At 38.3% G+C, this 15,246-nt stretch overlaps 1 protein-coding gene across 7 annotated transcripts in view; it reads right to left on the bottom strand.

Annotated features, from left to right (window-relative positions):
• The window catches only part of CAMKK1 (calcium/calmodulin dependent protein kinase kinase 1), a 382,369-nt gene that overhangs the window by 5,752 nt on the left and 361,371 nt on the right, over positions 1–15,246 (bottom strand). For 6 of the 7 annotated variants that reach the window (XM_073615054.1, XM_073615058.1, XM_073615055.1 and 3 more), the window contains 2 exons: positions 14,665–14,765; positions 5,460–5,501 (listed from right to left, as the gene is read on the bottom strand). In XM_073615054.1, the coding sequence (XP_073471155.1) occupies positions 5,460–5,501; positions 14,665–14,765 (143 nt within the window). The remainder of the gene's footprint in view (positions 1–5,459; positions 5,502–14,664; positions 14,766–15,246) is intronic. The other variant, XM_073615060.1, reaches the window with a different exon arrangement.

Here is a 15,246-nt window from a genome sequence, read left to right as displayed (position 1 = left end):
TATATTGCAGTTTACCAATTCCTAGATGTGATGGCTACATCTGTTTTGTTTTTAAGGATTTTCTTTCCTATAATTTTCACCTAGTGATCCATCCAGTAAGTTGTTTTTTCAAGCTGTAATTATAAAGTATTAGCTGGAGTTTGACTTCAATTTGTTTGCATATTTAAACCTGCTAGTACATCTAACAATCCCCTCCCTCATTCCGACAATGCTGCTGTCTAAAGGTGCCACTGTGCTCTTTCACCTAGAGTGGAGGCACTCTAGTACAGGTGGTGTGTTACTGGCCAGATCACTAGGTGAAAACAGATAAAAAAATATATACAAGAGAAATAGCCTCTGCCAAGCGCCTAAAAACCGCCTCCCATTCATTCCAGTGTGCCTTTTCACACTGAGACGGTGCGCTTGCGGGACGGGAAAAAAGTCCTGCAAGCAGCATCTTCGAGACGAGTTGGGAGCGCTGTATACAGCGCTCCCAAAACACCCCTGCCCATTGGACTGAATGGCCAGCGCTTTCAAATGCTATAAAAATGCTTTGAAAGCGCCGCAAAACGGGCGTTTTTAACCCCTTTTTTTTGCTTTAAAGACGCCGCAAGTGTGAGAGGAGTCTAAGAATATGGAAATGTTAAAGACTGTTTATTCTTTTTATTAAATAGGGTGACTTTTAATGAAGTTAAAATAATAATATAGGAGAGATTCATGAAACATTGCAGAAAAAAAATCCTAAATATTTACAAATCTTTACTTACAGCAGTAAAGCCTATTACACACTTTTTTTTGTTCAACCCAGCGACCTGAATGAAGAAAAACACGGAAAAACTCAGGAGGAGCTGCGGTACTAACTATGCAATGTTAGTACAACCATCTCCCCTGTTGAGCTATTGTGTTCTGACAGGCGGACTGCCACCCCCGCAAGAACACACTGGTCAAAAAATTTTGGGTTCATGCCCCTTCCTTGCTGCTGTACACATGGGTCGAATGTCGGTCAGTTTCTATTGAATCAGCTGATGCCACCCGATATTTGGCCCATGTGTACGCCCCTTAAGTCTTGACCCCATCTCTAGTAGTGGAAACTGGACAAGTTGTCTGAGCTGGCCAATATACCACACACTTTACCTTACAAGTGCTCAGTCATTGTGCATTTTGCAATTTTAACATGCACATCAGTAAAATGAAGTAGAGGATATTTACTGCTTCTAATAATGGTCTCACATACTACCTATTAATTCTTAATGTTATGCAAACTGTATGAGATGAAAGCACATAGAAATAGTGTATTCCTGCTGACATTCCTTTTAAGTCAGGATCTTTGATGCTAATCAGTTCATGCAATTTCTGTCTTAATATAATCTTACACATTGCCTGTGAATCACTACTCTGATAGCAGCATTCAGTTGTGAAGTCATGGTAAAGACAGGCAGAGAGCACTTTCAGTACTGGACACCAACTACATTGCACGAGAAATTCATAATAGCACCAACAGTTATATAAAATATAGGATGCTCTGAATGAAAATTTAGCTCATCCCATCTCCTGTCCTAAACTGGAATTGCTACTTTCTTGGTCAACCAAATTTAGCATGATCCACCTGTAAATTTAAAGCAAAACTTTACCCATAACAACTTGAAGAAAAAAAAAAAAAAAGTACTTTTAGCACGAAACATTCCACAATAATAATTATGCTACCAAAATGAGGGTGTGCTGTAAATTGCCTCCAGCATTGCTCCTGTTTCTTCTTGACAGAGGCTGCCATTTTTCTGAAGCCCAGAGCCCCTGAGAAGCAGTAAATCATAAAAGCAGAATTAAACCTATCGATTTAATGGTTTGAAAAAAAAAAAAGTTACATTCCTGGAATGTCGAGATTGTTAACGGACACATTTGCTCGTGTCCTCAACCAAACTATCAAATGACTGGTGTCATAAGTGATCACATGTGCAGATCAAACAGAAGAAGCTTCCTTGGCTGTAAATAAGAGGGTTGAATTCAGCTTTAAGGCTGTCAGCAGACCGTCTCTACAAATTTGGCAGTGCCTAAAAATAGGGAGCAACTGAGCATGTGCAGTGCAGGCTGATACAGCGTATTACTGGATTTTAAACAGTATAGACACTTATTAAAGTGATTGTAAAGTCTTTTTTTTTTAATTTTTTTATAACAAACATGTTATACTTACCTCCTCTGTGCAGTTAGTTTTGCACAGAGCATCCCTGATCTTCCTCTTCTCTGGTCCCTCTTTGCTGCTCCTGGCCCCTTACTCCTATCGGGTGCCCCCACAGTCAGCCCTGTCCCCTCTCTCTCCCTCGATTGGCTGACTGACTTTGATTGACAGCCGCGGGAGCCAATGGTGCCGCTGCTGTGTTTCAGCCAATCAGGAAGAGTGTCCCGGGCAGCTTAGACATTCATGGACATCGATGGAGAGAGATGGGGCCCAGGTAAGTAATTAGGGGGTTTCTGGGGTGGCTGCTACACACAAAAGGTTTATCTTAATGCATAGAATGCATTAAGATAAAAAACTTTCTGCCTTTACAACTCCACAAAAGGGGCCAGCCTGAAGTGATATAGCAGGACGTAATTTTCTGACTAAAGTTCTAATTTAAGTCAAAAACATTCCTAATGTTCTTATTGGTTCTTAATATTTCAGGGTCAAGATTTAAAAAAGTAGCCCAACTGTATTTTCTTGCAATTGTGCTGACCTTACAGGTTTTTCCTACAGCAATCCCCTAGTCATTGCTACCAATATGTTCAGAGGAGCACAAACATATTTATCCATTATACCAGGCCTACTGAAAGCATCTTTTTTAATTTGAAATATTCATCATTAATCATTAATTTAAAATAATTTAACAGCTTAAAAATCTTGATCATTTTAAAAGCCTGGGGTAATAATATATTAATATACAGAATGGGTGTAAGAAACATTTTTTCTATACTTAAAACAAGATGATTTCCATGAACATACATTCAAATCAATGTCCCGAAAAAGTAGAGGTAGTTGGCACTTGACTTCATGGTCTTTGAACCCTATTTTAAAGGATAAATTAACCATTTAAAAAAAAAAAAAATGAATGTGCATTTTTTTGCATTTTTTATTTTCTAAGGAGTCTGCAGACCATCTGCGATCAGCTGTAAAGCGGCCACAAGTCATGTGACCGGCCTGAAGACAGCCAAAATACAATATTTAGAACACTCGTTTTTCAAAACAACTTACACAGTATGCTATGCCAGCCTCTAAAAGAGGTGCTGGCAGTGACAATTTTAGGTTTTTCTTTTACAATAATAGCGGAGGGGTGGCGGGGCAGGGCCGGAGACAGACACAGAGGGAGATGAAGGGCAGGAAGGAGGGGGTGATGGGGGAGAGAGGAGAGCATAGGGGACAGCAGCGTATGATGGAGGGATGCACTCTGACCATGGTGGTCATGGCTCAGCAGCCCTGATTTTTGTGGTCAGCGCAGAGAGGGCATACAGGAAGTGGCAAGTTCAGGGAGGTTTTTTTTACAGTTTAGAGAGGCAGATTACACAGCACAAGCACTGTGTTGTGTAAGCTGCTTTAAGGGACCATGATCTATATATATATATTTTTGGGGTTAACAAACGCTTTAAATACAATACACTAAGCATCTTGCCAAATAGTTGGAAACATTTGGCTGTGTCCAAAATGTTTGTGTGTATCATTATGAGTGGAAGCCTATGAAGAACAACTTAAATTTTTTTTTAAATGGCCCTTTAAAAAAATATATATATAAAAAAGGTCCTTTAAGTGCACTGTGTTCAGGTGCCGGACACAGTGCACTATGGGAAGCGCGATGTCCATACAATCATGAGATTGCAGACGAGACGCTTCATTTGCAGGCATTTGACCTGCCTTGTGGCGCAATCTATTGCGCTGGAATACTTCTGCCCGGCGCCCGTAGTATCACTACGTCCGGGTGCTTTGATCAAGATTGGCACTGCCCTAGGACATGGGCGGTGCTTTCCCCCTGAGTTACGATGCCACTTCTGGTTTCCCTGTGCCAGTGATAAACCGGAAGTGACGTCAGCAGCTCTGTGGAAGGCATGGCCCGAGCGGAGCTAAGTAAGCCCCATCTAATGTAACTTTGGAGGCTTATTACTCTGATCGTCCCTAACAACCCCTAGCAGTACATGAGTGGTCCCAGAATTTTAAACAGGATGCACAAACTTCGATAAAAGATTATCATTCCCATGGCATGGCACCCTTCCTGGAGGCACTGACATGAGGATGTCATAAACCAGAGGAAATAACAGTAAATATAACCACGTAATGAAGACTGTAATAAGTTATTGGCAGATAATATAAACAAGTAAAAGTGGAGTTTAAGTTGATATCATATAGCAATATCTATACTGTATATAATGAAATGCAAAAAATGTATCAGATATGCTGGTCAGTACAGAGTTTGCTTTTTCCACATAGAATTAAAAGATATGCTACTCTGGAATTGGATGATTCAACTGATCTTCCTAGCTGAAAATTACAAATTAGTGCTAACAGTGCAATTTTTCCGTTTGTTTGCGCCGATCTGTGAGGCTGGGCTATATACCATGATCTGTGAGGCTGCGCCATATACCATGATCTGCAAGGCTGCGCCATATACCATGATCTGTGAGGCTTAGCTATTTACTCTGTCCTGTGATGCTTAGCTATATACTCTGTCCTTCGATGCTGGGGCTATATATTCTGTCCTGTGATGCTGAGCTGTATACCCCTGACACTATGGGTGGAAGCAAGTGGAATACAGGGCACGGAGTGGGTGGATTCTATAAGGGGTGGGGCTTATAGGAAGTGAGAGGGGTCAAAAAGGAAAGGCGGGGTCTGGCACCCCCCATCCTAAAACTTCACCAGCCGCCACTGGGTTACACTGTACATAACCACATATAAATGTTACCTCTCAAAGCTGTTTCTTAAGACACAAAACACCAATAACAGTGGAAAGGTTAGAAACCAGATCAATAACGCTGTTATAGAATGAAATACATTTGAATCACACACTTAAAAGGCAAAAAAAAAAAAAAAAAACACGTGATTGCGACTTGAATGTAGGATCCTCTGTGGAGAAAATTCATCTGATTAGGCTGAACATCACAGAAGGAATGCAGGATGCTAGTAGCAAATTAGTTGGCCATAGGAGGTAGGTAAAAAAGCTGAAGCTTAACAAGGACAGGAAATGTGTAAAGTTGCACAATGCTGGTTAATACCAGGTCATGTAAATAGTTAGAGGTGATGTTTTACTAAAATTCCCAAGAAAAAAAAAAAAAAAAAGCACAAAAAGCAAACAGTTCTCAGCATTGGTAACAAAACCACATTCAGGGAAAACTAATGCGTTTCGCAAAGCTGTGAGTTTGGTTAATCAAGGTGGGTGTGACTAAACACAGCACATTAGTGAGGACTGACAACACACTTAACACATGTTGTGTACTCAATTTATGGGGCACAACAAAGAAATTACCTTATGTGTGGAAGCAATTTTTTAGATGATTTAAACTGGCACCTGTTCCAAGATGACACAATGATTAAGAATGAATAAATCAATAAATAAAATTTCTATAAAATCATATACAAAGATTTTTAATGACAGCTTATGGAATGTAACTATAAAATCACAGGATGCATAGTGTGTAAGCACATGAAGGTAAGCAAATGATTTGCACTTGCATCTATTAAGGGGAAAATGAAAAATGAGTTCAACACAACCCAAGCATTGAAATAATGGACAGAAAAAAAATTATGTAACAGTTCCAATAATACCACTGCTGTGTATATCAAAACAATACAGCATTGTGCAAGCTTGACAAAGTATACAGATTTTTTTTTTTTTTAATATTTACACCTGCTATACTATAGATACAGATGACAATCTAACTAGGTTGCCATGGAAACAGCAAGTACTACCAAGCACCCTGATGGTCCTTGCATGAAAGGAAATTCTAAAGATTTAAGAGATATGTATTAACTATATGCATTTATGTTATCAGCTATAAATTAAAATAGAAAATTAGCACTAATAACAAACATGTTTCATTTCCATATTATCATTACACATGCTGATGGCTTTGTAATTGACAGAAGGCATCATCTATTTCTCGTGCAATATTTAAAGCAGCAACTTTGCTTTCTAGCAACAAAGTGGAGGTGAAAATGCCATCTACAAGTCTACAAAACGCAGAAGGCAGGATAACACTTTGCTTTACAGTTGTAGCTTTTGCATGCATTTTGTATTCCAAATTCTCTTTGCTAGTCCAAAGATCCACTGATATTACCATTCCCCAAAATGTTTTCCAACAATGTCATTTTGTGTTTGATTATTTTTTGAGTTTTATTTTCTTCACCAGAATTTAAGAGAAAATATATTATTAAATCTAAGGTCATACAATTGCTAGTGGTTTCTGAGGACTAGAGAATGGAAAAGACCAGACTAGTCAGTCAACCAAACTAATGTTAGCTTGTGTACAAGCAATGGGAAAGTAATAGTTATGAAATCTGGACTATTGTTTTGTAATTATTTCAGCATTGTAATCAACTAAGCCAACTTTGGTATGCAAAAGCATATACAGTAAAACCTTGGTTTGAGAGCGTTTTGCAAGAGAAGCAAAAGTTTATTTAATATATTTTGACTTGATATACAAGTAGCGTCATGTCACAACTGTGTATAAAAGAGAAGAGAGGCGCCTCTAAGTGTAGCAATATGGTTACATTTAATGAAGATACAACATTTAGCAAGTCACATGGTTGATTAAAACAGACACATCTAAGTATGCAGGCATCCGGGGTAAAGCTGCCCACACAGACCATCCTTCACACCGTCATCGACGTTGTCCCTTCCACGCTGCGCTCCATGAGCGGTTCATGCCTCGCTTTCAGATCGCTCTACTGCAGGGGTAGTCTTCTTGGTCATGATTGCAGACGGACAGCGGAGAGAGCCGGAGGTGCCGAGGACGGTCTATGTGGACAGCTTTACCCCGGATACCTGCATACTTAGATGTGCCTCTTTTAATCATCAACCATGTGATTTGCTAAATGTTGTACCTTCATTAAATGTAACCATATTGCTACACTTAGAGGCGCCTCTCTTCTCTTTTATACTCTGTAGCTCCTGCTGGATTTTGCTTCTAATCCCCTTGTGGAGGCTGCCATTTGTGGATGGACATTTTATGGTTACACAACCCATCATATTGCTATAATATTTTTATATGGACTATAAACTGAAGGACCTATGAATAAATGGTTGTGCAACAAATCATTTGAGTTTCCATTATTTCTTATGGGGAAATTCGCTTTGATATACAAGTGCTTTGGATTACAAGCATGTTTCCGGAATGAATTATGCTTACAATACAAGGTTTTACCATATTCAGTATAGCATATGGCCAAGAAATGCTAGAACTACTATGTAGTTCATCTTTATTTAACACCGGTCATGAAACGAATATGAGAGCTGCCATTGTTCACCCCCTGAAAATGCTAATTAACGGACGACTGTCCTGAATGACCCCCTGGCTTCTTTACTTTATGCATCCTTGAATTAGCATAATAAAGCAATTCAGTAAAGCATTAAAGTATTATCTGCACACCTACTCCAGTAACACCTGGCAAGTGACCCAAATTATTAAAGAAAAAAGTGAAAGTATGACAGCCAGACAACTAGCAATTTCTAGGGAGCTCAGAAATGACAGCCTCCATGTTTTCTAATGAAAAGTTTCAGGGGCTCATTCAACGCACATCCACACTTTACAGGTGTAAACCAATTTCAGCTCTTACTAGAAAAACCCCCCCCCAAAAAAACAAAACTACCAAAGTGTTCAAGACAATCTACCAACAGTTCCATTTATTTCAGTTTTTTTATGGAATGTAGGTATTCTTGTTCATATTTTCTACAAATTAAAAAAATGGCAGCTTACAAGTCCTTAAATGAGGTGGCTGCATTCATTTTTCCTATTCAGGCTTTTTTTCTTTATTTTCACCTGGTATTCTTGCAAACAACACTTCCTCTCTCTTCATGCCTACACTTTGTATCTCCACTAGATCTATGAAAGGAGCCTTCCTGTCCCTGGGTGAGAGCCATGGTTGTCAAACAGACTGGCCATGGTTGATAGGACTAGTAGTTTACACAAACAAAAAATAAAAGGATTTTGTGCTCTCTTAAGTTCACAGAAAGTGACAAGGACTCTGCATATCTGGGAAGAGCAACAGTTTTTTTTCTGTACTTGCTGAAATTGTTCTTAGCCTAGAGAGCGAAGACCAATAAAACCAATGCAGCCATCATATCCAAGGGCTGGTAAACTACAATATATTACATTTTTTTGGGGGGGGGGGTTAGATATGCTTTAAGACTTCTGTGTATTATACAGTTAGCAGCAAAGTGCACTTCTTTCACTTCATTTGTAAAACCCATGAGCCAAGGAATGCCTAAAGGGTTTGTTCACTTTTACCAAAAAAACTGCCTATGCAAATAAGGGGCACCTGTAGATATAAAAACAGTCAGTCGATATAATACCCTTACTATAGGTGTAGGCCATTTATGTACCTTATGCAGTCTGACTGGAAAACTCCTAGGCTGTTGCTAAGGACATTGCTAAAGGATGCCTAGCTGTTACTCTCCCCCCCCCCACCATCACAGGAGCAAGCTCTCAAATGCTGAGCTCAGAGCTACTGCATCAGGATTAAAATAATCAATGTTGATTGGGAGAGTGAAATTCCACTTTAAAACCAATATTTTATGAGGAAAGCACGAAAATTGTATTGAAAACATCATCCAATCAGGGTTTAGATCTACTCTTATTCCCATGTACCATAACAGTTTAAAAGGAAAGGTCAAAACATATAGATGGATCATGGTAGAAAAGGTGAGTTTTGTGATGTCAAGCAATATATGAAGCTTAACTAAAGTTAGCACTAAATAGCAGCATTCAAATCCCCATGTTTCAAACAAATGTAGCGTTGTGATTAGTGTTAATTAAAGCAGGAATTCAATATTTCTTGTGCCCTGGGTCCAATGCTTCAGCACTGTGTACCCTGCATCCACACTGACAAGAAGAGGAGGAAAATGTTACCGACAACGTGTACATTACATTCATTTTAGACACTAGATTATGATGCACTGGACATCATTATTAACTCCTTCCAGCTGAGAGCCCTATCTCGACTCTTAAGCGCTAATGAAAAATGAATTGACATTTAATGAGCAAAAACGCCTACGCTACTGGTGTTTGGGAATAAATATATTCTGCCGAGTCAATGACTGCAGTACACTTCTGCAGACTAATTACTGTAGTAAAAGTCAAACGCGAAACAAATTTTCACTGAAAAAGACTGTAAAGATTATGGAGGTTGCACTACATTTTGCCCACTGCTAGAGACATATGACTTATGAAAAACAAGATTTTGTCTTCACGGGACCAAGGTTCATGAAAACACTGCCTGGCACCTACTGCAAGCAGCAGATTGTAGAACATTTGGGTTGTAGTGCTGTCACCTTCCCACTGATTTAACAGATGGTAAGTGAAGGTAGATGTTAACATTGTTAATCTTAATATGGCTGCCCTCCAAATATTTCTGATACTTGCTCCAACTGTTGCAAAGTGCAAAAACGAATTAATATGCAAATGAATGAAAGGAGGAAAACAGATTACACAAGCCAAAAAGAAAACTGAAAGACTGCTATTTTGATTAGATATTGCAGCTATTCATTGCATTGTGGAGGTAATATAATTGTCAGTACCAGTGTAGGGTTGGGGGGAGGTTAGAGAGAGATAGAGATATAGAGAGAGATAGAGATATAGAGAGAGATAGAGATATAGAGAGAGATAGAGATATAGAGAGAGATAGAGATATAGAGAGAGATAGAAATATAGAGAGAGATAGAGATATAGAGAGAGAGAGAGATATAGAGAGAGAGTTCATACCATGATAGTTGCACATGCTTAACGTTACTACTGTTCCCTGTACATGCACAATAGTGATGTAGGTCATCATACCGTAGTATAATGCCAGATTCGCAAAAACTTCACACTACCTGCATTGCTATAGACATCACCATATGTGAGTTACATTGTTTTCCCCTTTCCTCAGGAAAACTCAACTGTACTTTTCCTTGTCAAAAGAAGTTTATTGAGTATACAATATTATAAAGATACATAAAGTAAGTTTACAAGGATCTATAAAGTAAGCTCATTGTTTTACAGTAGGGTTTATATAGGTAAATATCATGAAATTTCAAATATTAAACATTGGGTTCACGTAAACCTAAATTAAAGATATATATCATTTCCTTAGTTACTTTTGTAGGTATTTAAATGATTTATACAACTGTACTTTTCAATCCAACTTAGAGAACCAGAGCAACTTCCGCTTATTCTGACTATATCAATCTGAGTTTGCAAAGGCAGTACTAAATATATTTCTTGTATCTATTTGCCTTCTTAGGGCAGAATGAAACAATCATGTAACATCTTGCCATTTTGTTTTTACACTACATTCTGCTAAATAAACCCAATTGTCACCAGAACAGGTATGTCCACTGAAAGATTTCCCGTCACATTCAGTATTGGAGACAATGGCCATTAGGACAATTAGAAACGTTGAATCTCCCAAATAAGGACACAGGAAGCAATAAATATCTGACAGAGCTTTTAATACTTTTACTTCAAAACTGCGAGAAAAAGAACCCAAACCTTTTTGGCTTTAGCTACACTTTATAAATCTTGCACTATGGTTTGTCAACATTGTTCTGCTACCCAGAGTTAAAGTTTAGAGAAATTTGTTCTTCAAATACAGCAGCAGGGATGATAATTTCAATGAATAAGAGTAACCAATGTATTGGTGGCTGCTCTGTTTGGTAAACTGTTCTTTCCTCTGTCCCCAGATACCCTCGCGGCATTGATATTCCAGTGCTGTGTGAGCAGTTGCACCTTTGACAGGAACTTGTCCAAATACCAACTATACCCACCCTTTTCACCCTCATGCTTCATTTGTGTAAGCTATACTATCAGTCCCACAATGAAAAGCACTCTATGAATGGAAGAGGTGGACTTTTTCATTCTTCCACCCATCCTTCAATAATAGAGTGATTTTGATTGTGAGAATTCTTTAAATAGTGGAGGGGGCAGAAAGGGTATAGTTGGCACTTTTGACAAGTGCAGTTACTCAAACCCCATAGGACCAGAAGCTGGGGGGGGGGGGGGGGGGGTAGCAGAGGACTGAACACAACAGTCACCAGTCATTCATTAAAAGTATCATCTCTGGTGCTGTTTTTTTTTTTTTTTAAATGCTAAACTTCAGCTTGAAGTAGACAATCTTTTTAGAAAGTTTTAAAAGGAGCTCCAGCTTTCCATGAAGATGCTTCTGAAGTAAAAAAATATGACAGCAGTATACTTCATTTAAACGCAAACTCTCAAATAGAGATAAAAAATTGTTTATGTACAAGATTTTATCAACACAGCACTTATGAAGTTCAATATAAAACTTCAAAACATCTGATGAAGTAATATAGTCTTTACAGTATGTGATCACTCCAGTGCATAAAGTAACAAACGTAAAGAACACCTGCTACATTCTTTTCAATGCCACTTACACACTTCTCCTCTTCCACACATGCAGACCCAAAACCACCTTGAATTTCTGCCTATCCATACACTTCCAGTTTTTCCTAATTAAAAAGTAGCTTTCCTTGCAGGGGCTGCTGGCTCGACTGAAAGTTTTGAGCAGTGGCAGTAGTGAAGGACACAGTTATAAATCAGCAGCAAACTAGCAGAAAGCACACTCTGTATACCAAAGTATTACACTCAATTTTTCATTTCATCTAGACAACATTTCTATGTGCAGAGTTGTCATGTTTTGCCGTTTCTGTATGAGGTGCAACAGGACCTTAGATTAACACCTGTTGTATCAAGGATATCTAAGCTCTGTTCCAAATTGTACAAGTTGGGCATCACTAATTCTTTACATAAATCTGTCGGAGGCAAACACTGGCGAGCTTCTTATGAAATGCAAGTTGTCAGGCGGTTTCTGTCTTCAATACTTTCTAAATTCTGGACAGAGAACAAGTATGCAGACCAGGAGCTCTGTCTCAACTTGCTGTATGCTGGTCTCAGAGATTCAGAAAGCAATGATGCCAGACACAAGCAGGCAGCTAGCTTTTTAATTACTACATATATCTTTCGGGATAGCTTTCTTCTAGGCAAAAGTGTTTTTGAAAATGCTTAAATGGAAGAATGGTTGGTGGAAGGTTCATTTATTCAGACACCTCCTGATCTGGAACTTTAACTAACTGGTCTTCTAAATCAAGAACAGACCAAAACAGAGGAAATCCTCTTCTGGAAAACTGCATTAAAATAGATTTCTTGCTTTATGAAGGATTGGTGAAGGGTTGCCCCAGCACAGTTTTGGCAGACTCAGCTTTGCAGTCAAACTACCATTATCACTGACCTACGTAAAATTTCCATATGCACTTGTGGAAAAAACACTTAATGGCATAGTACAAAAAATCCCTTAAACTGATAGATGGTATAAATAGGTTTCCCTATTTTCATTCTGTATGTTTTGATCAATCCTTTCCTTTTATTCAATTCTGTATGCTTTAATTAACCCTTTGATTTATTTTGTACTGGCTAATGACTTAGAAATAAAATATCCCAAATATTTAGCAACAAATAATCTGGCAGCAGAAGACAAATTATATGATTAAAATTGACATTTATTTATGACAGTTCAATTAGCAAAAGTGAATGTTGGTTGTTTATACATAATGTAGTCTACTGAGTGTTCCAATTTGGCAGTGGTTACCTAAAGACATGGTTCCTATATAATAATTTATTAGCAAATGTTTTGATAGCAGTGATTCAAACGAACTGAAGGATCTGAGAGCAATATATTCTCAATCGAATCCCCTTTTTAATCCTAATCAATCCATTCAAAAGTAATAGTTCAGTTTTTGGAAGATGCTAGAGAATTAAACCACAAAGAAGTTTATTTTAGACACCTCTCCAAGGTTTGAGAGAGTCTAAAATCCTTGGATACAAGATATGAAATGTTCAATTTCCCTTTTTCCTTGGTGACGACTCCTATGGTGCAGACAAGGAGTGATGGTTGGGAGGGTCCTGGCATTTTTTCCACCTCCTTTTCTTCACTAATTTTTTATTCCTAATTTTTCCTTTCTGTTGATGTCTTCAAATACTTTTTATGTGCCATCAATTATTCACTATACAGGATACTATACAGATTTTTTTGTTCTCCTTTTTGATTGGATATGCTTTTTGCGCCTTAGAGGATACCTGTTACCTTGCTTAGGTTTCATCTCCCCTTTTTGGAGAGCCCACAATTGATCCACCAGTTTCCTTTTCCATATGCATTGCGGTTACATTTCCACTATGTTCTGACTCATGTAAACCTGCATTTACATATTACATTTGCTACTTCCATTTTGTTTGTAACATACTCTGCCTGTATTGCGGATTCCTATGCCGTGTACACACGGGCGGACTTTTTCGGCATCAAAGGTCCGACGGTCTTTCTGACGGACTTTCGACAAACTTTTGTTGGACTTCCGACGGACTTTCGAATGAACGGACTTGGCTACACACGATCACACCAAAGTCCGACGGATTTGTACGTGATGACGTACAACCAGACTAAAATAAGGAAGTTCATAGCCAGTAGCCAATAGCTGCCCTAGCGTCGGTTTTCGTCTGTTGGACTAGCATACAGACGAGAGGATTTCTCGATAGGAACTGGGTCTGGTGGAAAGATTTGAAACATGTTCCAAATCTAAAGTCCGTCTGATTTTCTACCGAAAAAGTCCGGTGCAGGTCCAATGAAGCCCACACACGGTCGGATTGTCTGACGGATTCGTTCCGTCGGACCAGTCTGGTCGAAAAGTCCGCCTGTGTGTACACGGCATTACTTCCTCTGATAAATGCTGAAATACCTGTCTTGGCGTTTATATTTTTTTTGCATTTCAATAAAATATTATGGAAACAAGTTTATTTTAATCTGTTTGGGGAGCTCTGTTGGCAATTGCATTTGAGTTCCTAGGTTTTCACATCTGTCCATTATGAGAGGCCCTCACACTCTGTTGAATCATTTCTTACTGTTTATTTATGAGATAATGCATTAAAAAAATACTCAAACACACAAAAGTAAATGGTAACACTCCAAAAGCCTCCAAATGGACAGGAATTGGGAATTATGGTAGGTAGATCTTGGTGTCGAAGTATTCAACACATAGAAGATGTCAGGGGCTGATTCAACCCACTTTAGATATTCAGCAGAAATGCTATGCATTGCTATATCCTCTCTGTAACTGGATCCCTATTCAATGTAATATTTTTGCATATGAGTAGGCAAACATCTTTATCAAGGCAGCATCTTTACTGACTTCATTGCAAAGGTTTGCCAAAACAAGGGACACATTTATCATCATATTACAGAAACAATAAATTCTCTGGCTATCCAGGTGAGTGGTGTTTATCCATGTAGAAAGGCATTTGCAGATTGATGGGTAGGACAAATTAAGGCAATAACAAATTAGTTCCTTGTTTAATTTATCTTATAGCGCCTCACAGCTTAATTTCCCCAATAACATAAGCAAAATGATCTTTTGGCACTTTTGAACTTAATGAAAATATAAAAAAACTAGCTACTATTTCCCTGTAACTTACATTAATAGGTTTCCCGGGGCAGACATGGACCTTTCTTCTCTTCTTGCACATTCAAAGGGATTGCCAAACGAGCGTTTCCTCAGCATTGCTTTCACTAGAATCTTAACAGACAGCAAAAGTAAAACATCAATACAAGAAGATATGGATACTGATTAGATACTCAAAAGTGTAAAAGTAACCTTTCTACTGTAACAGTTTACAAGCCAAGAAATATCCAAACATCTGCTATCCTTCACTGTACAGCACTGGAAACATAGGCATTTTACTGAACACAATGAGATTTTCTTTAGGCAATAGTGTACTACCTATAGAAATTACATTATTTTAATTGGTACAATTCACATGCACAATTTTTATTCTTTACAGTTGAAATCCACTAAAAAGCAAATCATATAGAATTAATTTCTGGGCCCGCTTTCTGAAGAATATTAGGCTGGTTCACTCAAAACACATTCTTTACTTTTGTGAAGATACTGGAGACGAGGAGTTCTTAAAGAGAAACTTTTTCTAGGTTTTGGACATAATAAGAAAATGTAAGAAAATATTTCTATACTATTTCTTTACAGGTTTCTATACTGCTGT

This window comes from Aquarana catesbeiana, linkage group LG02 (assembly GCF_042186555.1).
Source record: "Aquarana catesbeiana isolate 2022-GZ linkage group LG02, ASM4218655v1, whole genome shotgun sequence".
Lineage (NCBI taxonomy): Eukaryota > Metazoa > Chordata > Amphibia > Anura > Ranidae > Aquarana > Aquarana catesbeiana.
Note: the sequence above shows the minus strand (reverse complement) of the source record. Positions and strands in the feature narration are given on the sequence as shown.